Here is a 27,646-nt window from a genome sequence, read left to right on the forward strand (position 1 = left end):
AGTTTAGTGAGCTGATGGAGAGGATGCAGATGCCCATGTGCTTTTGTTCCTGACAAAACCCAGATGCAAAGCCCAGCGTTCTGCAACCTTTTTTGGTAGTAACATTTTCATACACACTCAAACATAATACTGTGACAGTGGATTGCCTTATTGGATTTTCAAGGCAAATGTCACTGAGTTTTAATATGACAGATCCTGACAGTCTTTGAAGTTAGTTCAATGACTTTACTTCTGGAATAGGTTCAGAAGTGGTGTTAAATCCAGTCTAAGGCAGTAGAGAAGAAACTTAAGGCAAGATAAAGGCAGTGAACTTGTCATCCACCCAGGTGTCTGTAAAAATGAATGGTAAAAATGCTGAAGGTGGTGAATTTTAACTTGCCCTTGGTGTAGGAGATGCACTGAGCCCCCATGAATAATTCATATGTAACAAGAGACTACATGGAGAATCAAAGCACATTTTTGGGAAGCCAATAAGGATTAAAATAGTGTGTCTCCTGTGTCTTAATATGGTGCGTTTAAAATGTTGCTCATTCAAAAATGAGTGTATGATATTGTCTGTTAAATGAATCCCAGGGCCTTGTTGTTCCATGTGTTTTCACTGGAGAACAGGCAGAAAAAATGGCTCCACACTGGCCCCTAAAACCTATTGGTCTTGAACCAGAAACCGCCAACATCAGAGGCCAATGGATGGGATAATGTTGGCAAAAATGTTGGTTTTCTAATATTGCAAGACCGATGCAATATTGCACAAAAATAACAGGATCTGTTTATATTGCAAAAGCCTGATACAGCCATGTAACATGCATTCAGTGTATGTTTACTGTGCATGTCGCATTGCACCATTAAATTATTTTAATTGCAATTACCATATCTGAATTATTGCTATGAATTTTATTTGTTGTATATTGAATTAACTTTTGACCATTGCATCAAAATCTGCTTGTAGAAATACAAGTGGGTTACCAATTTGTTGGAAAAGGCTTTGCATATATATCCCTTTCTTTGTCTTGCAGGTGCAACATCCAGGACTACATGTGGCACAAGGGTGCCCGCTGCGAGTCGGTCATCACGGAGTTCCAGGTAATGTGCATCGCCATCGGGGCCTCCGCTTTCATGGTGCTCCTGCTCTTCATGATCGTCGTTTGCTTTGCCAAGAAGCTGCACGTGCTCAAGACTGAGAATAACAAGTTGCGCAAGCGCAGGTGAGACTCTGACATGCAGTGGGCAGTTGGCAGGATAGTGCATAATTCATGAAAGTGACCTGTGTGGTAGAGATTTTTTAGAGAGAGTAAGACAAAGTAGAAGGATTTATGGATTAAAAGCCTTAAAACCTCATGTTTTGTGGAGGAATTAGGAACAAATAAGTCGCACACAGTGGAGCTTGCCAAATTTTTGTGCCGTTATTTATATGGCAACAATTCAAGCCCATGACCTTTCTTGGGAATATACACCACCAGTTATCTCTTATGCTCACCAAGGCTGCATATCTTTGACTAAAATACAATAAAAATAGTAATATTATGAAATATTATTACAATTTGAAAAAATTATTTAAAATGTCACTTATTCCTATGATGCAAAGCTGAATTTTCAGCATACTCCAGTCTTTAGTGTCACATGATCCTTCAGAAATCATTTTAATATGCTGATTTGGTGCTCAATTATTATCAATCACTAATAATTATTTATAATGGTTTTTCTTATTATACAATATTTAAAACAGTTGTGCTGCTTAATATTTTTGTGGTAACTGTGATACATTTTTTCAAGAATGTTTATCATTGATGAATAGAAAGTTCAAATGAACAGCATTTATTTGCAATAGAAATCTTTTGTAACATTTTTGTTTTTTGAGTGCCAAATCAGCATATTAGAATGATTTCTGAAGGATCATGTTACGCTGACGACTGGAGTAATGATGCTGAAAATTCAGCTTTGCATCACAGGAATAAATTACATTTTAAAGTATATTAAAATAGAAAACAGTTCTTTAAAATTGTAATAATATTTCATAATATTACTGTTTTTTACTTATAAATTCTAACTATAAATTCAGCCTTGGTGAGAGACTTCTTTCAAAAACATTAAAAAAATCTTAATTATTCCAAACCTTTGACTGGTTGTGTAGAATTGCAAGACAAAATAAAATTTCTTGAATATTTTCTTTAAATATTTCTTTAATGTTTCAATAAATATTGTGTTTGTTTGTTTGCAGTTGAAAAAAAACAGCTTAAACCTGCTTGACTAGTTAACTGGTCTGGTTTGCTGGTTTTAGATTAATTTTGGAGATTTGTCAGCAAGCTAACCAGGTAAACCAGCTTTGGCCAGGCTGGGAGACCAGCTTAAAACAGACAAGATCAGCAAAACAAATTTAAGATGGATTTTACAGCAGAGTAAAAAAAATAAAGGTTTAGCTGAGAGAAACAACATAATAGTGTAGAAACGGCTTGTGTAATGGCCGCTGCATTTTTAATTCCCTAAAAAGTGTTAGTGCTACTATAGCACAGCTGCTAATCGGAGGCTGTGGAGACCAAATAAAGCCGCGAGTGGATGGCGTGCTAATGCGTAGCGTACTGCGCTAGCAGCGGGCAGACTGCATGATGTCACTGAAGCTACAGCTGAAAGTAGGGCAGAGGGGGAGGAGGGGCAGGCTGACCTACATACAGCTGTGAGACCCAGGGGGGTGTGGGGGTGGAAGCTATGGCCAGGAATTAAACAGCACACACCCTCCTCAAAGAAAAGCAAAATGATGAGGGAAAAGAGGAGAGCAGAGGAGGAAAGCAAGTGCCAGTGGAGAAACAGAGTTTTTATAACAGGCTACAGAGGAGGGTGGCCATGTTTGGAGGTGAGAATGATGGAGGGGAGAAACAGGCAACAGTGCTACAGATGAGACTCGTGAATACATCAGATGCCCACCTCTCCATCTGCTACAAGTAAATGTGCTTGAATTCTTTCTGCACTAAACGAGATCAAATCTACAGATTGCATCAGAAAAGATGGGGCATATTACAGCAAAAAAAGAGAGAAGGGAGAGGGCATTGATCCTATAAATTCTCAGGTGGTTTTACTTCTGAACCCAGATTAATATCATGTGGCAACCCAACACATTGTCAAAATTGTTTATCACCCCAAAAGTAAGCGAAAATGTATGGAAGCTTGTTTCCACCACTAAATGAAAAAATGAAAAAGGTAATTGCGACTTTTTATCTCACAATTCTGACTTTTTTCTCGCAATTGCATGTTTGCGTCTCACAATACTGACTTTTTTCTCAGAATTGTGAGATTTAAACTCGTAATTGCGAGTTAAAAAGTCAGAATTGCATGATATAAAGTCTAAATTGTGTGTTATAAAGTTAGAATGGCAAGATATATATAGTCACAATTCTGACCTTTTTTTTCTCAAAATTGTGATATAAACTCACAATTGCAAGTTATAAAGTCAGATTTGCATAATATAAACTCGCAATTCTAAGAAAAAACATCAGTCTTTTTTCCCTTACAATTGAACATCATAACACGCAATTGCAAGTTTATATCTCACAATTCTGAGAGAAAAGTCAGAATTGCAAGTTATAAAGTCAGAATTGCGTTATAAAGTCGGAATTGCCAGAAATAAAGTCAGAATTGCGTTATAAAGTTGGAATTGTAAGATATAAAGTCAGAATTGCGTTATAAAGTCAGAATTGCAAGATATAAAGTCAGATTTGCGTTATAAAGTCGGAATTGCAAGATATAAAGTCGGAATTGCAAGATATAAAGTCAAAATTGTGAGTTAAAAAGACAGATTTGCACGTTACAAAGTCGGAATTGCAAGATATAAAGTCGGAATTGCGAGATATAAAGTCAGAATTGCGAGATATAAAGTCAGAATTGCGTGATATAAAGTCGGAATTGCAAGATATAAAGTCAGAATTGCGTGATATAAAGTCGGAATTGTGAAATATATCAATTGCGAGTTTATATATGGCATGTTATAAAGTCGGAATTGCAAGATATAAAGTCAGAATTGCGTGATATAAAGTCGGAATTGCGTTATAAAGTCGGAATTGCAAGATATAAAGTCGGAATTGCGTGATATAAAGTCAGAATTCGCGTTATATAGTCAGAATTGTGTGATATAAAGTCAGAATTGCGTGATATAAAGTCAGAATTGCATTATAAAGTCAGAATTGCAAGATATAAAGTCAGAATTGCGTGATATAAAGTCAGAATTGCGTTATAAAGTCGGAATTGCAAGATATAAAGTCGGAATTGCAAGATATAAAGTCGGAATTGCGAGATATAAAGTCAGAATTGCGAGATATAAAGTCAGAATTGTGTGATATAAAGTCGGAATTGCGTTATAAAGTTGGAATTGTGAAATATATCAATTGCGAGTTTATATATGGCATGTTATAAAGTCAGAATTGCGTGATATAAAGTCAGAATTGCGTGATATAAAGTCAGAATTGCGTGATATAAAGTCGGAATTGCAAGATATAAAGTCAAAATTGTGAGTTATAAAGACAGATTTGCACGTTATAAAGTCGGAATTGCAAGATATAAAGTCGGAATTGCAAGATATAAAGTCGGAATTGCGAGATATAAAGTCAGAATTGCGTGATATAAAGTCAGAATTGTGAAATATATCAATTGCGAGTTTATATATGGCATGTTATAAAGTCGGAATTGCAAGATATAAAGTCAGAATTGTGTGATATAAAGTCAGAATTGCGTTATAAAGTCGGAATTGCAAGATATAAAGTCAAAATTGTGAGTTATAAAGACAGATTTGCACGTTATAAAATCGGAATTGCAAGATATAAAGTCGGAATTGCGAGATATAAAGTCAGAAAATGCGAGATATAAAGTCGGAATTGTGAAATATATCAATTGCGAGTTTATATATGGCATGTTATAAAGTCGGAATTGCAAGATATAAAGTCAAAATTGTGAGTTATAAAGACAGATTTGCACGTTAAAAAGTCGGAATTGCAAGATATAAAGTCGGAATTGCGAGATATAAAGTCAGAATTGCGTGATATAAAGTCGGAATTGTGAAATATATCAATTGCGAGTTTATATATGGCACGTTATAAATTTGGAATTGCAAGATAAAAAGTCAGAATTGCGTTTTAAAATCAGAATTGTGAGATATCGGACATCGGCCCAACAATATGCAAAATTATTAACATATATGCATATATTATTTTGTCAATCATTACATAGGTCTTAAATAATTTTAGAAGTTCTGTAGATTATATTTTAAAAGAACATATAAAATAGTATTACTTTGTTAATATCAGCCATAAAGGAGCTATATGTAGAATTCAGAAACCCTTGTTTTTAGTGACACCGGTGGCCATTAAGTGAACTGCAGCCAGCAAGCAGCGCTCGCACTCGTGTACACGTACCGAGAGACTGACTATGATTCAGTGCCCTGATATACTCACGGCGAAGTTCTTTTTCGTTCTTCCCTTAGAAGTAAAAAGAAGTTATAAATACCATTGCAGCGATATACTTTTAACGAAAATCCCGACACTGTCCACACTGCTGAGAGCGACGGTTAGAAGAATATGTAAATACGTGCTGCGCACTTTCCTCTCAATAACAAAATAAACACAAAACAAAAATTACAGCAGTGAGAAAACAGCTGTTAAAAAAGCATCTGATCATAGCGATGTGGATATTTTTCCACTAGCTCTGGACAGACAAGTTAATTACATTTACATAGTTATGATAGTTTATTATAAAGTATATGGACTATTGGCTATATGGTTATGTAAGACTGTAGTTTGAATTAATCCCTTGACATTACAGTACAAAATAGCCCTTTTGACATTATCCTGAACATTGTATAAGCATTCGTTTCATGTGTCAATAAAAGAAAGAGAGGCTCTCGGAAGCGCACCTAACAGTCACATCCTTTTGATTTTCCTTCATAAAAAAATCAGTCTACAGGCGGGAAGTCGGGGAAGGTCTTGTTTTTTAAGTTTCTTTACAAGCTGTTCACACATTGGCAATAAAAAAACGATTAATACATGAAAATTCTTACATATAGCCCCTTTAAAAATAACCATATTGTCTATATTGGCCTTTAAAATAGATGGCAATTGGTGAATAGTAACCTCCTCTCCCTCTCTCTTCCTGTTCCAGCCATTTTCATTGGCCAATCATGCAGGTTATTAAATTTTATATATTATAATTGTTAATATTATATACCTTTATCTATATTTGATAACAGGAAGAGTAATAGAATGTTTGAGTAGGAAGTGGGAAATGACAAATAAGGGAAGAAAAATGGGAAGAAACTGCGCTCTACACATGAGCCAAGAAGCTTAATTTGTTTATTCATTTGAAGTCATTTATGGCAATGAAATGTGTCTAGAACTTCTCATGTTTTGAAATGAGTGAAATATTTGTTGATTTTGAGAAAACATGGCGTCATTGTGTCATCTGATATGTTGCATCACAGGTTGTAAACTGAATGTGTGTCTCCAAAGCAGTCCTAGAATTGCATTAATGCTCTTTTCTCTTGCTTTTTCTCTCTCTCTTTCTCTCTCCTCTGTCCTTCATAACCTCTCCATTCTAATATTCTCCCCCTATATTTTCCATTGTGTCCTTGTCTCTATACCTCTCATTTTCCCACAATGCTCCCTCCATTCCATCACTCTCCCTCTTTTTCTTCCTTTCGCCCCCTGCCACCTCGCAGCAGTAAGTACCGTCCTTCCTCGGAGCACCACAATGATAATTTCTCGTTGTCCACCATCGCTGAGGGCTCCCATCCAAATGTAAGGAAACTTTGCGACACCCCTCCTAACCTCCCTCATGCCCGTGCTTTGGCTTACTATGATAACATTATCTGTCAGGTAACGTGTTTCTCGTCTTTCTCTTTCCTCTCCCCCTCCTTCCCCTCTCTGCATGGACCCCGAGCGTAACCTTTTGGTAAGGGAGGGGGTGCACAGCGCACAGAGAGATGGGAGCGTTTTCTCCGCTGAAAAGGTCTGCTCTCAGATAGGAGTGTGGTTACTGAGGCAACAGTTGTTACCATAGCAACAGGGTAACCGGGAAACAGGGAAAAAAGCTGGTCTTTTTTGTTACGAGCGCTGCTTTTGATGCTCCGTTAATGGCGATGTGGCTGACCTGAGTCTGTCACTGTCTGTCAGCCCCTCTCCGACCGGCCATCCATCTGCCCGGCTGTGTCTCTAGATGAGCAGATAGTCTAGCCTGTAGATGCACTCTTTAACAGCGGTTTGAGAGACTCATGGGAAAGCGACTCTATTGATCCCGCACAAGAATCGATACAGAGGCAGACCTGGAAGACACATTATAGCCTGGAACATTCATATGCATACACATGCAGGCTAAACATGAAAGTGACAAGGTATTAAGCACATTGTGTCATTTGCACCTTGTAATCTGGCTTGAGGTGATAATTAGGTGTCGAGGTCATTTCTCAATGTGATATTTTACGGAGGAATATTTCTTGCTTTATGTGCGAGAGATCTATATGAATGGATTAAAGATTTGTACAAATTTTTTATTTAATTATTTTTATTTAATTTTAATTTTATTTAATTGTTTGTGTGTTTTTAAAAAAAAAATTAATTAGAATTTCATTTTTTGTCAGTTGATCTATAATGGTGGCGTATGTGGTTGATTTTTATTTTTTATTTTTGACAATTCTGAGGAATATTTCTAACTTTAAGTGTGAATAATTATGAGTTTGCATTTAAATAATTTGCATTTATTTTTAATTAAATGTGTTAATTAATTATTAATTTTATTTTCATAATTTTTTTTGTTTTATTTTTAAAAAAAAAATAGGACAGCAGATATTTAATTATTTTTTAAGTATATATAAATTTGTTAATTTTTTAATTAAATTCATAATTTAGTTAATTAAATGTATTAATTATTCATTTTATTTTAATTCAATATTTTTTATGGATATGTTAGAATTAGACATTAATTTTCTTAAGTTAAATTTTTTTTATTTTAATTTTGATCATTTGTTAAGTATATTAGAATTTCCTCAGTTTGTCAATAGGTGTTTCAAAGGTGGGGTAAGTAGTTTTTCAAAAACACTGTTGGACATTGTTGATATTTGAAATCAACCCAAACAAACACACCCCTCTCTTCATTGCTCCGCCTCCAAAACTCACTCTCCAATCTTAACCACCACGCTTTGAGTCAGTCTCGAACCCCGGCCCTTTTGCTGCTGGCAGGCGAGGCGAGTGCACTAACAATGGCGTTAAACACCATATTCTCTAACGGTCATCAGTGTTCAGTGGTTTACCTGCACAGTCTGGCCACTGTTACACACACAATGCGAGAGTGGATGTCTGTTTATTATACACCCCCTACTGATTGGTTACATGTTTGTTGTTGGTGTCGGCCCGACTAACTTCCAAACAGTGTTTTTGAAAAACTACTTACCCCACCTTTAATAATGGTGACGTATTTGGTTGCATTGTATTTTGTGTTTCACTGGAATGGAGGGCGTTCAGATGAGGAGATGTTTTCTGGCTTGTAGCAAAGATAAGGAATGATCTCACAAACTTTTTAAGGTCTGGAAAGGTGAGGAAATACCCCTTTAGATATCTTAGTGCGGTCACTGTTTTCAGCAAACATAACGAGAGATTACACAATTTCGGATTTTTACGGGTGAGGTAATCGCAGCATCTCTGGTTCTGGCATTGTGCCCTGATTGCAGACCTTGGACTCCGCTGAGAGAGCCCACCCACGCCCACCCTCCTCCCCCCATCACCCTGCTCCCCTTCTCTCTTCCTCTGCACCGCTGCATGTCTGACTGTTCACATGGACCTCCTAGTGGTCTTGTGATCCGCTGCTGCTTGTCCACTGCATCGCATTAATATACCTGTCTGTCGTTTCACTCGTTTATCCTGGTTCAGAAAGATGAGAGGGTGAGTGGGTGATCTCCCTGTGCCAGATCTCACCAACCAATAAAGTGTTGAGCGTAAAACGCAGGATAAACATCTGAGATGCAACGTCTCACTGCTGCCTGTAGGTGGCGTAACACTTGGCTAACATGTCTGCGGCATGGGTAGATGTAGATCTAACATGGGCGTCATTCTCTTCTGTGGGATAACCATAACACATCTCTCCTCTCGTTTCAATTATTCTGATGTGTCTTATACAATATTCTTTTAGAAAAGAATAGCAATTTCTCTCAAAATATGTATATTTGAGTTCATATTATTTTCACTACAGCCCAGTCGGAGAATTGTTCAGTCTTAAAAACTCTCAATAAGCACAACATCTATGTAAAATCTAACCAGCCATCCATGTGTGTAGTTGCCATCAATTCCAGCTTGGATGCATCAATTAGAAAAATGTAAAAGGAAATCAAAGCTCTACTTTTTATTCATGATTTTATACTGAACGCATTTGGGTCGAGAACATGAATTGTGTCTTCTAAATGTCTTTAGGACCTGAGCTCAGGGGTTTTTGCTGAGAATTTTGATAAAATTATGTAATAAAGTAGTGCAACTCAAGATCAGATTTTTAAAGGGATAGTACACCCCAAAAATAAAATTCTAGCATTATTTACTCACCCTGATTTCTTTCCAACCCAGTATGCAGATTGTTTCCCATTATTTATAGATTTTTTTGAGAATTTTTACACAGCTCTTTGCCAAAAAAAAAAAAGTAAAAAGAAAAAATGTACATATAGAAAATTTTGTATAATTTTTTGCCATAAAATAGTCAACAGAAATACTTAGTTTTTTCTTTAAAATTTTTGTCATAAAAAAATCATGCCTGTCTTATGTACTATATTTCAGATATAACATGATTGATGTCTTTATGATGAACAGACAAACATTAACTTTGAACGAATAAAACAGCATACAATTTTGAAACACCATGAGGGTGGGTAAATAATGACAGAATTTTCATTTTTATGTTATCTATCCCTTTAAAGGGATAGTCCACCCAAAAATGAAACTTCTGACATCATTTACTCACCTTCATGTTGTTCCAAACCTGTATTATTTTCTTTCTTCTGCTGAGCACAAAAGAAGATATTTTGAAGAATGTCAGTAACCAAATAGTTGATGGACCCTATTGACTTCTCATTACTTATGGAAGTCAATGGGGTCCATCAACTGTTTGGTTACCCATATTCTTCAAAATATCTTCTTTTGTGTTTAGCAGAAGAAAGAAAATAATACAGGTTTGGAACAACATGAAGGTGAGTAAATGATGTCAGAAGTTTCATTTTTGGGTGAACTATCCCTTTAAGTCTAGCACTCAGTGAATGTAACCTCAGACGTTAAAACCTAAAGACTTTAAAGGGCCGTAGACATACACCCACAATGCTGATGCTTGAATAAAGCTTAAAAAAAAACTTAAGATAAGTGGATCTTGGGTGGGAACACTTCTCAAACTACTGAAGGGTCTTATACAAAGGGCCCTTTCCCTGTCCCTCTGTCTGTCTTTCCCTGTCTCTTTCTTTCTTAGTCTCTATCGCTCTCTTTCTAAATGGAAATGATATTTATGAGGTATATAATCCTCTTCATGCCCCCACCCCTCAGAAAACCATGAGCAGATACACCTGGGAGTGTAAGACCAAAGAGGAGCCCGACTGTGAGGTAAGACTTACAACCCCACAGCTCCGCCCAAAGGCACAGCAGCTGTCCCTTCATTGTGCTATTATCCTGTCAATCAAACTGTAGTGACCAATGCTGGCCCTCCCTACCTTCGTCATCATCAGGAAACCAACCCATTTTGCTACAGTATGGTCCATTTAAAGTCTTAAAGGGATATTTCACCCCAAAAAGGAAAACTTCTATCATCATTTTCTCACCCTCATGTCATTCCAAATGTCCTGTTGGGCTTCAAAAATAGCAAAGTTCCATAAAAGTTGTCCATGTTGTGTTGCGTCTTTAAGTTTGATATTTGAATTCATTTTGACAGCAAAAGTGAAAGATTTTCAGAGAACAGCCATGGAAGAATGAAAGTTATACAGGTTTGGAGCAAAATGAGGGTGAGTAAAAGATTTTTTTTGGGTGAACTGTCCTTTTAAAGAACTCAACAGTCAGAAAACAGTCACAATTGCACTTACAAATATTAATAATAATTGTCCATTAGTGGAAATCACATCAGTGGGTGTATAGTGTTTCAAACTAGAGTCGTCTGCAGAAATACAATATGTCAGATCAAGAATGAGATAAATTCTCCAAATCCTTTCAAACACTCTGTGACCTTCAGACAATATAGGACACTGAAATTGATTGTCTCTTCCGCCCACATGGAGGATTGGAGCTCATCATCGAAGAGAAAAAAACTCCTGTAAATGAAATGCATGCCATGAAACGAGGAATCTCTCAAGACAAGAAGGGAGGGGAGGCAAAAATGTGGACAGTCAGGCCTCTTTATTACCATCAGCTCAGAGCTTCTGCTCCACAGATCGATATCCGCTTGAGTAAAAGAGCCTGGCTCTAGCTAGCAGCGAAAACAGCCTCTCTCTCTCCATCTCTCTCCACACACACAGACTTAAACCCTCAGGGAGGGTCTGTGACTTGACAGATGTTTTGGAATGAAATAGACCATATATAAACTAGAGTGGAAAGGTCAGATAAGTGAAGTGGTTGCTGAATATTCTTCAGTCTCGGATTTTGACTGGACTTAAAGGAACAGTTCACCCGAAAATGTCATTTATTCACCTTCATGTGTTGTTCCGAACCTGTAAGATTTTGTTTCTTCTGTGGAGCACAAAAGGAGATGTTAATCCATACTTAAATTTCAAGTCATCTGAAGGCTTTGTGAGATAAATTTAAAGGGTTGTTCACCCGAAAATGAAAATTCTGTCATTATTTACTCACCATCATGCCGTTCCTATGGAAGAGGATTAGGGCCAAGCAATAATAAAAAAATAAAACCATCTCGAGATTAAAGTTGTTAAATTTTGAGAAAAAACTCGTTAAATTTCAAGAAAAAAGTTGAGATAAAATGCTGAGAATAAACTCGTTAAATTACGAGAAAAAACTCGTTAAATTTCGAGAAAAAAGTTGAGATAAAATGTTGAGAATAAAGTCATTAAATTATGAGAATAAAGTCATTAAATTACGAGAAAAAAGTCGTTAAATTATGAGAACAAATTCGACTTTATTCTCAACATTTTATCTCGACTTTTTTCTCGAAATTTAACATCATTTTTCTCATAATTTAATGAATTTGTTCTCGTAATTTAACAACTTTTTTTCTCGTAATTTAATGACTTTATTCTCAACATTTTATCTCGACTTTTTTCTCGAAATTTAACGAGTTTTTTTCTCATAATTTAACGAGTTTATTCTCAACATTTTATCTCAACTTTTTTTCTCGAAATTTAACGAGTTTTTTCTCGTAATTTAACAAGTTTATTCTCAACATTTTATCTCGAATTTTTCTTGAAATTTAACGAGTTTTTTTTTCTCGTAATTTAACGAGTTTATTCTCAACATTTAATCTCGACTTTTTTCTCGAAATTTAACAACTTTAATCACGAGATGGTTTTATTTTTTTATTATTGCTTGGCCCTAATCCTCTTCCGTACGTTCCAAACCTACATGACTTACTTTTTTTCTGTGGAACACAAAAGAAGATATTTTGAAGAATGTTGGTTTTTGACCATACAATGGAAGTCAGTGGGAACAGAAACATTGGTTACCAACATTCTTCTTAATATATTCTTTAGTGATCCACATAAGATAGAAAGTCATACAGGTTTGGAATGACAGTTGTGTAAATGATGACAAATCTTTGGTGGGATTATCCCTTTGTTTGTTTTTCATTCACTTGTAATCTTCTCCTCTGCTCAAATCTCATTTTTGTATATTCAAATATGACACAACTAAACATGTCACACCACGTTCGATGTAAATTATGTTAAATGGTATTGGTTCTAATGTGTCTTATAACCAGTTGTAACATGCCAAATTTGAATATGCTCATATTTAAATCAGTCAAATGAAATTTGAGAGCTATAGTAAAAAAGAATATTTAAATTTCAGTCTGCTTTTACACAAAAACCGATGCATGTTGGTTCAAAAGACTTATTAATATCTCACATTTCCTGTAGACTATTACTGTGATGCTTTATAATGGTTTGATGGCAGAATATCAACTCTTACAGTCATAAAGTCATGTAGAATTTTCATTTTTGAGTGTACTGTCCCTTTAAGACAACACATGGACCATGCTAGTGGACCTAAGAAGCTGGATCTGTCCAACCAGTCACTGCAGTTTTGACCTGTACCCTCAGCATTTTCCAGATTCAAAATGTACATGATGAAATATTTTACTTTATTCATAGAAAATGAGTGTGGACCCACTGCTCTATTCCCACGTGTCCTCTGTCCCTCTGTCCACTCTAGTTTTGTGCTATAGTGAAGCTACAACTGTGACTCTACAATGTCCCTTCCTTGTTCATGTCTCGTCATCTTAGTGTTCTTCCTCAACGCCTTGCAGTTTACCACAACTGACCCTCATGCAGAGAATCTGCAATTAAATGCATTTCCGTATTTACCAGTTTGTTTTCATTAGAAATGTTCTCAACAGCTCTGTTCCAAAACCTATAACAAGCTTCTTTGTGTGTGCTGTTATTTGTGCTTATTAGAGCAGGGGTTCTCAATCTTTTTGGAACCAAGTATCCCATTCAAGACCAAACTGTTTACGCACTACCAATCAGTTGTGTTACCATGAAAATGGAAATCATGGCAGTGGACGCCTATTTGCACCCAGTGTTCCCACAGTGTCAGTCATCTTTTTGTTTTTAATTGACATTTTCCAACACAATCTCATGGAATGAATTTGTACGATTGTATTCATACATTTTCGTACAATCTGCTTACGTCACAGTGATGAATATGTTTAGGGGTTGACCTTCATCAGTGTTATTTTAGTATCATTGAGATGTAGTATAGTATATGCCGTTTTTTAAATTTTGTTTATTTTTGGATTTTCCGGTTTTATCTTAATTTTAGTTAAAGGGTTAGTTCACCCAAAAATGGAAATGATGTCATTAATGACTCACCCTCATGTCATTCCAAATCCATAAGACCTTCGTTAATCTTCGGAACACAGTTTAAGATATTTTAGATTTAGTCTGAGAGCTTTCTGTCCCTCCATTGAAAGTGTATGTATACTGTCCATGTCCAGAAAGGTAATAAAAACATCATCAAAGTAGTCCATGTGACATCAGAGGGTCAGTTAGAATTTGTTGAAGCATCGAAAATACATTTTGGTCCAAAAATAACAAAAACTATAACTTTATTCAGCATTGTTTTCTCTTCTGGAATCCTTTCCATTGAATTGATCCAGCTTATTGGTGCATTACCACCCCCTTCTGCTCCGGAGTGTGGTTCATGACTCCGCAGTGATGGTGCTGATGTAAGACGCTGCTGACGTGTTATCTGGTGCGCCAGAGCTTTGTTTACAGTCTGAGGGAGACGCACGCTGTATTCAAGCTATTCTACATTGTTTGTATTTTGGTATTGCTATATTTTTTAAAATGGTGCGTAAGTGTGCATGTCGCGGATGTCCTAATCGGCAAAAACAACGTCTCGGTTACAAAGGTAACCCTCGTTCCCTGAAGGAGGGAACGGAGACGTACGTAGGACAGACCGACGAATAGGAATCTCGCTAGAGAGGCCAATCTACTTCGAGTGTAACTAAACGAGCCAATGCACATTGGCATGCAATCATATGCATCAGCTGCTTGCCTCGCAGCGCGGGTATATAATGAGCAGCAGGTGCGTTGCATCTTCAGGTTTTCGCTGAGGAGCCGAACCCAGCAGGCGGCAGCATCAGCAGGACAACGCCTGTGGCGACGGGACGTACGTCTCCGTTCCCTCCTTCAGGGAACGAGGGTTACCTTTGTAACCGAGACGTTCCCATTCAGTCGGTCACGTTCGACGTACGTCGGACAGACCGACGAATAGGAATCCCTACCAAAGCGCCACAGGAGTGTGAGCCACCTGAACCCCCTTGCCTAAGGACGGTGGGACCGAGCTCACACAGAGAGGGTCGATCACTGTTGTTCCCAAAACCCACTCAGTGAGACAATTGGATAACGCTGGGAAAGCGTCGCCTTGCATGAGATAAGGAACGCTGCGGAAGCCATATCCTTCCCCGAAGGAGTTATATGGATAAGTACATATGGACTAACCTTGTAGGTTGTACAACATATGGAAGAACTGGGGTGACTCCACTCGATGAGAGATGGGTTCTCCCAGAGGGAAAGACACGGGCTTCGTTTAGGAGCAACCGTGGAAAAACCCATATGGGATCCCCGTAGGGTCACACATATGGAACCCAGCCTAAATCCGGTTCTCAAGGATCCAACGGAATATAGGCCTGGCGCCAGACGCTCCGCCACGTCGGCTGCCGAGGGGTAACCGGAGGACTCAACAGGGTCTGCCCGAAGGGACTCTCTGGAGAATAGAAGCGCATGTAGCGCAGCAAGCCGACACTAAGCCGGGGCCTCTCCGTGCCTCTGACCTGTGGCGAGAACACGGGAGGAGACCGGCTCGACACGAAGGCTATAGTATCTAGCGAACGTGTTAGGTGTCGCCCAGCCCGCAGCTCTACAAATGTCTGTTAGCGAGGCGCCACGAGCCAGCGCCCAGGAGGATGCTACACCTCTCGTGGAGTGAGCATGCAACCTGAGCGGGCAGGGCACGCCCTGAGCTTGGTAAGCCAGGGCGATGGCATCCACTATCCAGTGGGCCATCCTCTGCTTGGAGACAGCCTTTCCCTTCTGCTGGCCTCCGTAACAGACAAAGAGCTGGTCTGAGGTCCTGAAGCTTCGAGTTCTGTCTATGTACAGTCGCAAGGCGCGAACTGGACAGAGCAAAGCCAGGGCTGGGTCTGCCTCCTCTGAGGGCAGCGCTTGCAGGCTCACCACCTGATCCCTGAAGGGAGTGGTAGGAACCTTGGGCACATAGCCAGGCCGGGGTCTCAGTACCACGTGGCTGTCACCCGGCCCGAACTCTAGGCACGATTCGTCGACCGAAAATGACTGCAGGTCCCCTACCCTCTTGATGGAGGCCAATGCCACCAGCAGCAAAGTCTTCATAGACAGAATCTTTAAGTCTGCTGACAGCAAAGGCTCAAAGGGAGCAATCTGGAGTGCTCTGAGCACCAGAGTAAGGTCCCAAGAGGGTATGGAGGGGGGACGAGGAGGATTTAACCGTCTCGCCCCCCTAAGGAACCTGACGACCAGGTCGTGCTGACCAACAGATTTGCCATCTATGTGGTCGTGGTAAGCGGAGATAGCAGCCGAATGGACTTTGAGGGTGGAGGGGGACAGCCTATGCTCCAACCCTTGCTGCAAGAAGGAAAGCACGACACCGATCGAGCATCTTCGGGGGTCTTCTCGGCGAGAAGAGCACCACTCGACGAACAGGTTCCACTTCGAGGCATAAGCGCGTCTCGTAGACAGTGCACGAGCCGAAGTGATGGTGTTAAGTACCTTGGGGGGTAAGTCACCTAGAACCTCAGCGTCCCGTCCAGGGACCAGACATGGAGTTTCCAGAGGTCTGGACGCGGGTGCCAAAGAGTGCCCCGTCTCTGAGAAAGAAGGTCTTTCCTCAGAGGGATGGGCCAGGGAGGGGCTGTCGCGAGGAGTGAGAGTTCTGGGAACCAGGTCCGGTTGGGCCAGTAGGGCGCAACTAACAAGACCTGCTCCTCGTCCTCCCTGACTTTGCACAGGGTCTGTGCAAGTAGGCTCACTGGGGGAAACGCATATTTGCGCAGGCCCCGGGGCCAGCTGTGTGCCAGTGCGTCTGTCCCGAGTGTTCCCCCGGTCAGAGAGTAAAACAACTGGCATTGGGAGGTTTCTGGTGAGGCAAACAGGTCTACCTGAGCCTCTCCGAACTCTCTCCAGATCAGCTGAACCACCTGGGGGTGGAGTCGCCACTCTCCTGGCAGCGCAGCTCGTGATAGCTCGTCGGCCACACGGTTGAGCACACCGGGAACATGAATGGCGCGAAGCGACCTCAGATGCTTCCGACTCCACAGGAGGAGATGGCGGGCGAGTTGCGACATGCGACGGGAGCGTAGACCACCTTGACGGTTGATGTACGCAACGGTCGCAGTGTTGTCCGTACGGACTAGTACATGCTTGCCCCGAAGCAGGCCTTTGAGGCGGCTCAGAGCAAGGCGTACTGCCAGCAACTCAAGGCAATTGATGTGCCAATGCAGATGGGGTCCCGTCCAAACCCCTGACACTGCATGCCCGTTGTACGTGGCACCCCAGCCGTTGGCAGAAGCATCTGTGAAAACCACAGCATGCCGGGACACTTGTTCTAGGGGCACTCCTGCCCGGAGAAACAAAGGGTCCGACCGCGGACTGAAGGTTAGGCGGCACTCCTGAGTGATTGGCACCCGGAACGTGCCGCGTTGCCACGCCACGCCCATCTCGGGACTCGGCCGTGAAGCCAGTGCTGAAGCGGTCTCATATGAAGCAGACCGAGCGGCGTTACAGCCGCTGCAGCCGCCATATGCCCCAGGAGCCTCTGAAAGAACTTCAGTGGGACCGCTGTCCTGCCGTTGAACGTATTCAGGCAGTTCAACACCGACCGAGCACGTTCCTCTGTGAGGCGTGCTATCTGTTCGACCGAATCCAACTCCATACCGAGAAAAGAGATCCTCTGCACTGGGGCGAGTTTGCTCTTTTCCCAGTTGACCTGAAGCCCCAACTGGCTGAGGTGACTGAGCACCAAGTCCCTGTGTTCGCACAACTGATCCCGAGACTGTGCTAGAATGAGCCAGTCGTCTAGATAGTTGAGAATGCGAACACCCTGTTCTCTCATGGGAACAAGGGCTCCCTCCACGACTTTCGTGAAGACGTGGGGAGACAGGGCCAGCCCGAAGGGTAGGACTCTGTACTGATATGCTCGACCTTCGAACGCGAATCTCAGGAATGGCCTGTGTCGCGGAAGAATCGAAACATGGAAGTACGCGTCCTTCAGGTCAATCGCTGCAAACCAATCTCTGGGACGGATGCACTCGAAAATGCGTTTCTGCGTGAGCATTTTGAACGGTAGCTTGTGGAGGCTCCGATTCAAAACTCGCAGGTCCAAGATCGGTCGTAACCCGCCGCTTTTCTTGGGTACAATGAAGTAGGGGCTGTAGAACCCCGACCTCAAATCGGCTGGAGGGACCGGCTCTATCGCGTCCTTCGCCAGTAGGACTGCGATCTCCGCACGCAGAACAGGGGCATCGGCATCTTTCACTGTAGTGAAGAGGATGCCCCTGAACTTGGGGGGGCGCCGGGCGAACTGAATCGCATAGCCGAGCCTGATGGTCCGAAGGAGCCAGCGAGACGGACTGGGGAGCGCTAGCCAGGCTCCCAGAGACCGCGCAAGCGGCACCAAGGGGACCACCGGCGTACCCGCCGCGGGGCAGCGAGGTGGAACGCAGGGACGCGGCCCGGGAGGCTCTCTGTGTGAGGCGGCCCGAAGCGGGGTCACAGTGTGCTGTGCAACACTTACCTGCTTCCACGGGTGGACAGAGGGAGCAGTCGAGGTTTTGCCTACCTGCTGCTCGCTGCTGTCCGCTGGTGACAGAAGAGGTGGATGAGAGTGGTGAGGTTCTAGCCCTCCCACTGCTCTTCGAGCCCTCTTCGGACCCGGAGATAGAGGAAACTGCTCTTTTATTGAAAATTTGGGTACCGCTGGCCGTTGAGCCAGCGGCCAGCGGAACAAAAAGGGGAAACAAAAGATTCTCCACCCGGCCCTCCTCCTGGGGAAGGAGCGGTGCGGTCACCACCTCCTGAAGAGCAGTCCCATCCATCTCCGGGTCGCCCGTCCTAGGGCCGCTTGGACTTGGCCTTGCCACCCTTCTTCTTAGGGGGTGGCTGGACGGGCTGGGCACCCCGCCCGCGACCGGCTCCACGACGCCGCTTGGATGGAGGCTGCTGCTGCTGGGGCGTGGGAGCGGGGGCGGCTGCAGGGGGGCGCCCTCGGCGACGGGCAGTCTGAGGTGCCGCCGGCGGTGGAGGTGCAGCAGCTGACCGCCTCGGCAGGATGTGACTGATGGCCTCTGACTGCTTTTGTACAGCCGAGAACTGTTGGGCAAAGTTCTCGACCGCGTCGCCGAAAAGGCCGGTCTGGGACACGGGGGAATTAAGAAACCTGACCTTGTCGGTATCCCTCATGTCCGCGAGACACAGCCAGAGATGGCGTTCCTGGACCACCATGGTGGACATCGCACGACCGTCGCGGCACGAAGTTCTTGCAGAACTTGCGGATCATGACCACCCTCGTGCAGGTCCTTCAGTGCCTTGGCCTGATGGACCTGCAACAACGCCATAGCGTGTAAGGCGGAAGCGGCTTCCCCACAGGCCTGATAAGCCTTGCCGGTAAGATCCGACAAGTACTTACAGGCCCGGGAAGGGAGAGACGGCTCCCCCCGCCAGGTGGAGTTAGGGCACAGTTGCATAGCAACGGCCCGTTCCACAGGGGGTATGCGTGTATAACCCTTAGCCGCTCCACCATCAAGGGTGGTGAGGGAGGAGGACCCACCGACACGGCTTCGGGCAGTAAAAGGTGCCGTCCACGTGCCAGTGAGCTCTTCATGCACCTCTGGGAAGAAAGGCACTGGGGTGGGGGGCTGAGAACCAGCCCTTGCCACCCCGAGATACCAGTCATCCAACCTCGAGGGCTCGGGACACGGTGGAGGATTCCACACGAGCCCGACCCTGTTGGCGGCCCGGGAAAGCATAGCCATCATTTCCGGGTCTGAATCGGGCACAGTTGTCACTCCCGAGGGAGGCAGCTGCGCCGAATCGTCATCCCCAGAAGCGTCAGGCTCACCCTCCGATGCAGCGATCGACATCCGGTCGTCTTGGGGAGCTCCGAAGGATACAGATGGTACACACCTCTGGGGTGGTCCACCGCGTTCCCCCGGCAGCTCTACTGGCTGCGGAGTGCAAGAGGGGTGAGGGTTCCTAGGGGGTTGGTTCCCCGAAGGAAACGTGCTCACCGTGATCCTCAAGTCACCAGCCCCGCCGCCCGAAGCAACCCTCTGAGGAGCATTGGAACGAGGCGTCGGGACCGGGACTCGACCGCAACTCCGCGACGGTCATCTTCCCACAATGGGTACATGACTCGTCCACAAACGCCGCCTCAGCGTGCCTTAAGCCCAAGCACGCGATACAGCGTTGGTGACCATCCCGAGGCGCCAGGTAACGACCGCATCCAGAAACACACAAGTAGAACGACATCTTTAAAAAGACGCGAACTACTTGTGTAAGCTCTTTCAAGGACTGACTCTTTTAGGTGCTGAAGCACGCAGGGGAAAAGCCGCTGCAACACAGACAGGGAAATGTGCAGCCTGTCGTGTGCACTCTCCTTGAAGGCGCTCTCTTACCAGCTGTAACAACAGCTTTTTAGCGCTCTAGGCGCACCGTTTCACCAGCCATGAGAACGGCCTTCACGCTGACTACAGCTTCTTGCTCAAAATAAAAAGGCAAAAGGAAAAACAAAGGAGAAATCGGCCCCGCTGCTGCGCTGTCCGCCTGCACCGCAACAAAGAGACGTCTCGAAGAGCTGACTCGTTTTCCAACACTCGTGCTTTCAGTAGCTTTCTTCACACTGTTGCAGAAGTTTGGCTCCGAAGCGAAAAGCTGAAGATGCAACGCACCTGCTGCTCATTATATACCCGCGCTGCGAGGCAAGCAGCTGATGCATATGATTGCATGCCAATGTGCATTGGCTCGTTTAGTTACACTCGAAGTAGATTGGCCTCTCTAGCGAGATTCCTATTCGTCGGTCTGTCCGACGTACGTCGAACGTGACCGACTGAATGGGAACCACGGCAACGTAAAAGTGCATTACCAACGCCGACAGATGAAAGGATTCAATGGAATCAATTCAATGGAAAGGATTCCGGAAGAGAATACAATGCTGAATAAAGTCGTAGTTTTTGTTTTTGGGTGAACTAACCCTTTAAGGTTTTAATAAGTTTGTTGTTTATTTTTAAATATGTCTATAGTTTTATTTCATTTTATTTTTATTTTTTGTTTATTTTAGTACATCAGGTTAATCTAAATGAAAATGAGAAATGTTGCTTTGGCAACTTGCTGAAATAAAATGTTTTTTATATATATTTTATTTTATTCCAGTTAAAGTTTACTTTATTTAAAGGAATGGAAATATATTTTAAGTTTTTAGTTTTAGTTCAAAATCAATAGAAATCAATAGTTTCGCAACTGAACAAAAAGTTTCTCGGGGGAACACAAAACATTTGCAAGAGAACGCAAAAGCATTCACACATAAATGTTCCCCCTTTAGGGGCTCTGTAGTTTTCACATTATACGAATTCATACGGAAATCACCATCTCATAAAAAAAAAAAATAAAGAGAGATTGGGACCGCTTCTTATTTGAGATGGACCCCAGCTGTATAAATGTTGTTAGCTTAGCAACATAAGCTAATGTCAAACTCTGTTGTAATCATTTGCGAGGTTTGTTTTGTTTGAGGAACACTATGTATATGTGAGGAGGTACTCTTATGCACAGCATTTTAGATTAGTCACTTATGAGGTTGCATTTCAGTGAAGATAGTATATGCAATGAGGCAGTTCACTAGGTTTTGGAACAGAGCTATAATGTATAACATCTCAAATAATGTAAATTGGATGCATAACATCATTTTAGATATTATACATATTATACAAATTAGTCTAGGTATAGAGTCTAGGCAAGATTGTCCAATTAATCTTAAAATAAAATAGTATTGAAAATACTAGGCTACATTCAGAGTAGCAGTACAAGTTTAGAACAACATGGCCACCAATTCTCATCAGTACCAGCTAATGTTGACAGGAAGGATGCAAAGTATTCATCAGTCATCTCCATCATAGCACATCCAAAGCAATTCCCTTAAAAGTCTCAAGAGAAATGTAATCCCCCACCCCATCCATCCACAATTAAAAAACACATTTTCTAGTTTCATGCCGACGGAAGAAAGGACGCCCCCTATCCGGTAACCATGGAGGTGGCGTATCCCCACGTCCTGCCCGAAGTTACAATCTAAGTCATCACTGAAAGGGTAAATCTTCTTTATAGTTGTCTCTACCGAGTTAAAAACGTGACACACTCGTGCCTTAGTCCAACTACATCTAAGGACCCAGGATGCTTCATTAGCTTATCTAGCAAAACTAGCTTAGCTTAACCAGATTCCCTTTGAAAAACATGCAAGGTCTGCTAACTTCACCAGCTATACTGGATTGAGGGTGTCAGTTGTCCCTAAAAGGTAGTTTTCGTATTTAAGAGGATGCCATTCACTTTGAGGCTTACTTTTGATGATCAAAAGATGTGCAAATCTTCTCTCATTCATTTGTTTCAATTACTGCACTAATTAATGGCCACTAAATGGTTATTCCACAGAGAGAGAGAGAGAGAGTGAGAGAGAGAGAGCTTTGCTTTATTGCTTTGGCAGGTGAGCTCATCTTGCCAGAGCTCTTGTTTCAGTTCATGGCTTTTCCTGTTCACTGGCGGGACAGGAGTGTGGGATGGGGCTGTATGAGCTATGATGGGTTTGCATGTATGCATGTGTGTCAGGACGGGTGGATCATACAGCCTCTGCTCTGCCCTGAGGAGAAAACAGCCTTAGCCATAGATCGACTGCAATCAATTGATTTATTTGCTGCAAGATCTGTTATTGCAGTGCCATCACACTCCAGCTGTTTGAATGTGATGCCAAAGTGTTGTGGATATAACATCTACTGATTTATATTACAGTTTAAATTTATATTTATTTTGTTTGTGTATTTAAACAACTAAATTTATTCGCTCTTCCAAACTTGAATGGAAAAAAATTATATACATTTTGTTTCTGGTTTACTATAAATTATTTCTTTATAAGTTATACTAATAAAGGATGTTCAGTTTATTTATTTATTTATTTATTTATTTATGTATCTGTCTGTTTACTTTAAAAATGTAATGACTTATTATTAGTTTCTATTTAAATATTATTTATTTATATTATATTATTATTTATAAATATTATATATTTGTTTGTTTGTCTATTTGTTTAATAATTTAATTACTGTACAATTGTACATTATTAAATTTAAAACATAATTTTATTATAGTTGGAGATGTAATGAGCAATAGGATTTATTTATTTATTTATTTTAATCATTTAATAACTTTACACTTGCACATTATTTATTTAAAAACAACAATTGTATTAAAGTTGTAGAATACTTAATGTGCAATATTATTTATTTATCTGTCTGTTTACTTTAAAAATTGAATGACTTTACAATTACACATTAAGTTTAAAACATAATTTCATTAAAGTATTTGATGTAATGAGCAATAGGATTTGTTTATTTATTTACTTATTTATTTCAATAATGTAATATTGTTAAACTTGCTTATTATTCAATTAATAAATGTATTAAAGTAGTAGGAAACTTAATGAGGAATATTATTTATTTATTTGTCTATTTAGTTACTTAATTTAATGACTTTACAATTACACATTAAGTTTAAAACATAATTTCATTAAAGTATTTGATGTAATGAGCAATGGGATTTTATTTATTTATTTAATAACTTTACAATTGCACATTATCCAATTAAAAAAAAAAAAAACATTAAAGTGGTATATGAACAATTATGTATTTATTTGATAATTTATTTATTTTAATAATTTAATAAGATTACAATTGCACATTATTTACTTTTTTTTTTTTTTAAGTAGGAGACGTAATGAAAAATATGAGGTTGTTTCAGAAGGCTAACATGGGACTATCATTTCTCAGGATGATCCTAATGCCCAGAATAAGCTGGAGGACCCCGTGAAGGCCCCCCCACCCAAAGAGGACGAGTCGCTGAACATCCAGAACTCGCTCACCCCTAAGCACGAGAACAATAAAGTGCTGGGCGAGGAGAACTCTTCGGAGGTAAACTCGCTGCAGAACAACATGATGTAGAACAGAAAAAAAGCACTCCACGCAACCACGTCCACGATCACTTATAGCATTGAGCAGCAGATGGTACGAGCAGCCACACCCACCACACCATCACCATATGACAGAACACTTTGAAAACCCCGCCCCCTCATACCCACTCAGTCTCCGCCTCCTGCCCCTCCCCTTGTTGCAGTCTTTTTGCCCCTGTAGTCGACCCGCCCTTGACTCAGCCCTTATATATACACACACCTACCCCTGCCTAACTGAATTACGGCATGCGTTGGTGTATATTGTAAAAAAGAAGAAAAAAGTAAAACATATTCGGGGATTAAAATATAAAACGTTGTCATAAAAGAAAAAGCTACTGAGAGGTTTTGATGTTTGTCTGACTAATTCAGTGAGTATGTATAAATATATGGAAAAAATGCTTGGATTGATATAAAGAAAAAACACAATGTGTCTTTGTTTTGATGTGATTTCTAATCCTTTGATGTACTTGTTTTATTTTGTACTTTTTTGGGAATATAAACTACGAAGAGAAAAAATCTGACAGTTGTTGAAATAAACCTTTTTAACACTAAAGTCCTTGTCCCTGTGTGGTCCTAGCCTGTTTTTCCCTAGCCAGATGCTGTCTTGCACTCATTATCTCTTGCTTTGCTTGACATTGCGCATGGCTTTTTGATACCTGTTCAATGTCCTGAAGTCTGCATCAGTTTAGATCTTCACACTGACAACATTCTGCAGAAGCTGCTAAGCCTGTCATAAGGTGGGTGACCCGAAATCATACACATCTTTCTGCTGTTTCCTTGACAGATATGAATTTAAAAGGTGTTAGGGATCAACTAAATGTAGTCTGACCCATATTAGACATTTCAGAAGAGGGCAGAGTTTTAACAGCTTGCGCTTCGGTTGCTCAACAACAACAAAGCTGGAGAATCTCACGCAGCCAAAATGACAATTGTCAGAAACAGTGTTATTCAGCCTTACATTGTTCAAACCAGAGTCGGACACTGATGGAGAGACTCAGGAAGAAGTTACAACTTTTAGAATGAATGGTTAGTGGATACATTTATGTAGTTGCTATGGAGTTGATTCGACTCATTGACTAGCATGTGCCGTCATGTTAATCTTTTATGCAAATCCAGCGTTGAATTGACCCTCATTTGTGAAGCAGTCCGGAGTAAAATGACAGCATGGCAACAACACAACAACCATTCCTCTTCTCTAAAGCAGCCCAACATGGCCTCATCCCCTTTGTTGCGTGTTCCCGGGGGCAGGGTTTATGTACATTTTGGGGTTAGTGATGTCACCAGCGATATCACTTCTTTTGTAGCAGAAATAAACTGCCGCAGAAAAAGTTAGGTGCCATGCAAAATGTAACAGGTAATTGCATTACGCATCACAAATATATTGGAGTAAAGAGTACATATACTTATTCAAAAATGTAGTCAAGTAGAGACTAAAAGTTGCTATTATCTTTGATATTCAGTAAAACTACAAAGTAGCCGAAAAGATACTTAAGGATTAGTTCACCTAAAAATGAAAATTCTGTCATCATTCGCCCCCGCAAGTTGTTCCAAACATTTTGGGGTGAACTAACCCTTTAATAAGTACAGTAACTAATTACATTTACTCCAATACTTTACACCACTGAGATACACTGAATATACATTTAATATTATCCCACATAAGAATCTCTCTGCAGTCAGTGCAGTTTTCAAACTGACACACCACATTTCCTTTCTCTGTTAAATGAATCACAGGTTCTTTATTGTGGTTTCCTCTTATGAGTTTTTGACGAGGAGGTTTGTTTCATCCCAAGAGCAAAGACTCCTTCCCCTAACCACACTAATAGAGAACAAGTTAAATTACCAGCAAATAGGAAGCAGATACACAGCTGAGGCAATTTTGTCATTTAGCAAACCTAGTCAGCCATTATATTTTTTATTTAATATTACATACTATTTTATTTTAAAAAGATTTTATTTTATTTTTTAAAAATTATTTATTTTATTTAAAAAGATTTTTTCATTTTTAAAACATTTTTTTTTAAATGTTAAAAATATTTCATTTTATTTAAAAAATATATATTTTATTTTAAAAAGTAGGGTACATTTTAAAAAAAAAGAATTGTAAATTTTTATTTTATATTACTTTACCTTCATCTTTTCCCTTCCTGTGTTTTCAGTACCTCTAGTCAGCCATTATATTTTTTATTTAATATTTAATATTACGTACTATTTTATTTAAGAAAAGATATTTTTTTTATTTTTAAAACAAACTATTTTATTTACAAAAAAAGTATTTTATTTAAAAATATTTTTTCATTTTATTAAAAAAAAAAAAAAAAAATATATATATATATATATATATATATATATATATATATATATATATATATATATATATATATAATTTTATTTTATTTTATTTTAAAAAGTATTTTTCTTTTTCTTTCGTTCTTTTTTTTTTTTTTTTTTTTTTAAATTGTAAATTTTTATTTTATATTACTTTACCTTCATCTTTTCCCTTCCTGTGTTTTCAGTACCTCAAGGGCCTCTGCTTGGTGTCTTTGTGTGAAGCTGTATTATAATGAATAATAGGGACCACTTCATCCTCTCATACACAGAGCGACACAAGTGGGCTACATTTTCAATACACCACAGATGCCTATGAAATCAGATCTGGGAACATATAGACCTACATATTCACATGAGTCTAGTTATATTGTTCTGTGAAGCTCAGTATGTTTCTACTGCAGAGCTTAAGAGCATTTTGCTTAGTTTTGGCCAAATCTGAGCTTGTGGCAGCTCCACTTATTACGGCCTTTTTCCTAATCTAATTCCTCCACGCTGCCATGACAACAGCGTATACACAAGTATCAAAAACAAGGGAGCTTTCACAACGTGTGATACACACACTAAAAATAAAGATCATCAGTGCCCTGAGGTGGCCCTCAGCCGCAGACACAGTAAAAAAGGACAGTATTAATGTCCCTAGACGCTGCTGTTTCAAGTTTTTGTTGAACCAAAACCAACTCGATCTCACCACCGCTCTCTCTCTAGCATTCTTTCTTCTCGCACTCATTTTTCACTGCTTTCCTTCCCTCCCTTTCCTTTTCTGCCGTGTTGATCTTCATGCAAATGCAATTCTGGGGGTGTAATCGTAGAAACACATTCTGATACTAAGGGTCATAGATTGATTGAAGAGAGGCTGCTTTCTCACTGCTTTCATTTTCTGTCGCTCAAGTGGAACGGCACACAGCAAAATACAAAGGAGATTCTACATTTGCTCGAAAAAGCACAACCCTTATTTACATACAAGTAGCCTTAAGAGCATTTGGACACTTAAGCCCAACCATAATATATACAGTAAATATTACCTTTGGACCAGTTGTTTAAAAGAAATTGCACAAATGGTTAAGCAAATTGAAGTTAGATCTGAAAAGGTCGGATATTTGTTTGCATTTATACATAAGGTACATAAGTAAGGTCTACAGTAAGTGTCCAAATACTTTTGGGGCCACACTAAACATGATATAGGCTGTGCTGTAAAGAATCAGAGGTGCACGACATCATATGCTATTGTTCCAAAATTTCCTTTCAATTCTCCTTTCTTCTTTACGCCCCGAAAGTTTAACCTAAATGTGAAGGAATGCAGTTTTCCGCAGCTGGCACATAATTAACTCAGTATGTGTATTTTAAATTAATCTGTTTTACCCTCTGCC

The 27,646-nt window shown here is 40.5% G+C and overlaps 1 protein-coding gene across 10 annotated transcripts in view; it reads left to right on the top strand.

Annotated features, from left to right (window-relative positions):
- The window catches only part of cspg5a (chondroitin sulfate proteoglycan 5a), a 48,762-nt gene extending 24,261 nt beyond the window's left edge, over positions 1 to 24,501 (top strand). Inside the window, exons 3-7 of one of the 10 annotated variants that reach the window (XM_048152856.1) lie at positions 1,014 to 1,202; positions 6,692 to 6,848; positions 10,539 to 10,595; positions 21,942 to 22,043; positions 23,770 to 23,894. In XM_048152856.1, the coding sequence (XP_048008813.1) occupies positions 1,014 to 1,202; positions 6,692 to 6,848; positions 10,539 to 10,595; positions 21,942 to 22,028 (490 nt within the window). In that variant the 3' untranslated portion in view covers positions 22,029 to 22,043; positions 23,770 to 23,894. Of the gene's footprint in view, positions 1 to 1,013; positions 1,203 to 6,691; positions 6,849 to 10,538; positions 10,596 to 21,941; positions 22,044 to 23,769 lie in introns of all 10 variants that reach the window. The other 9 variants (XM_048152859.1, XM_048152850.1, XM_048152851.1 and 6 more) reach the window with 9 other exon arrangements.
- The last annotated feature ends 3,145 nt before the right edge of the window (positions 24,502 to 27,646 follow it).

The sequence above is a fragment of the Megalobrama amblycephala genome, linkage group LG13 (genome assembly GCF_018812025.1).
Source record: "Megalobrama amblycephala isolate DHTTF-2021 linkage group LG13, ASM1881202v1, whole genome shotgun sequence".
Taxonomy (NCBI): Eukaryota; Metazoa; Chordata; class Actinopteri; order Cypriniformes; family Xenocyprididae; genus Megalobrama; species Megalobrama amblycephala.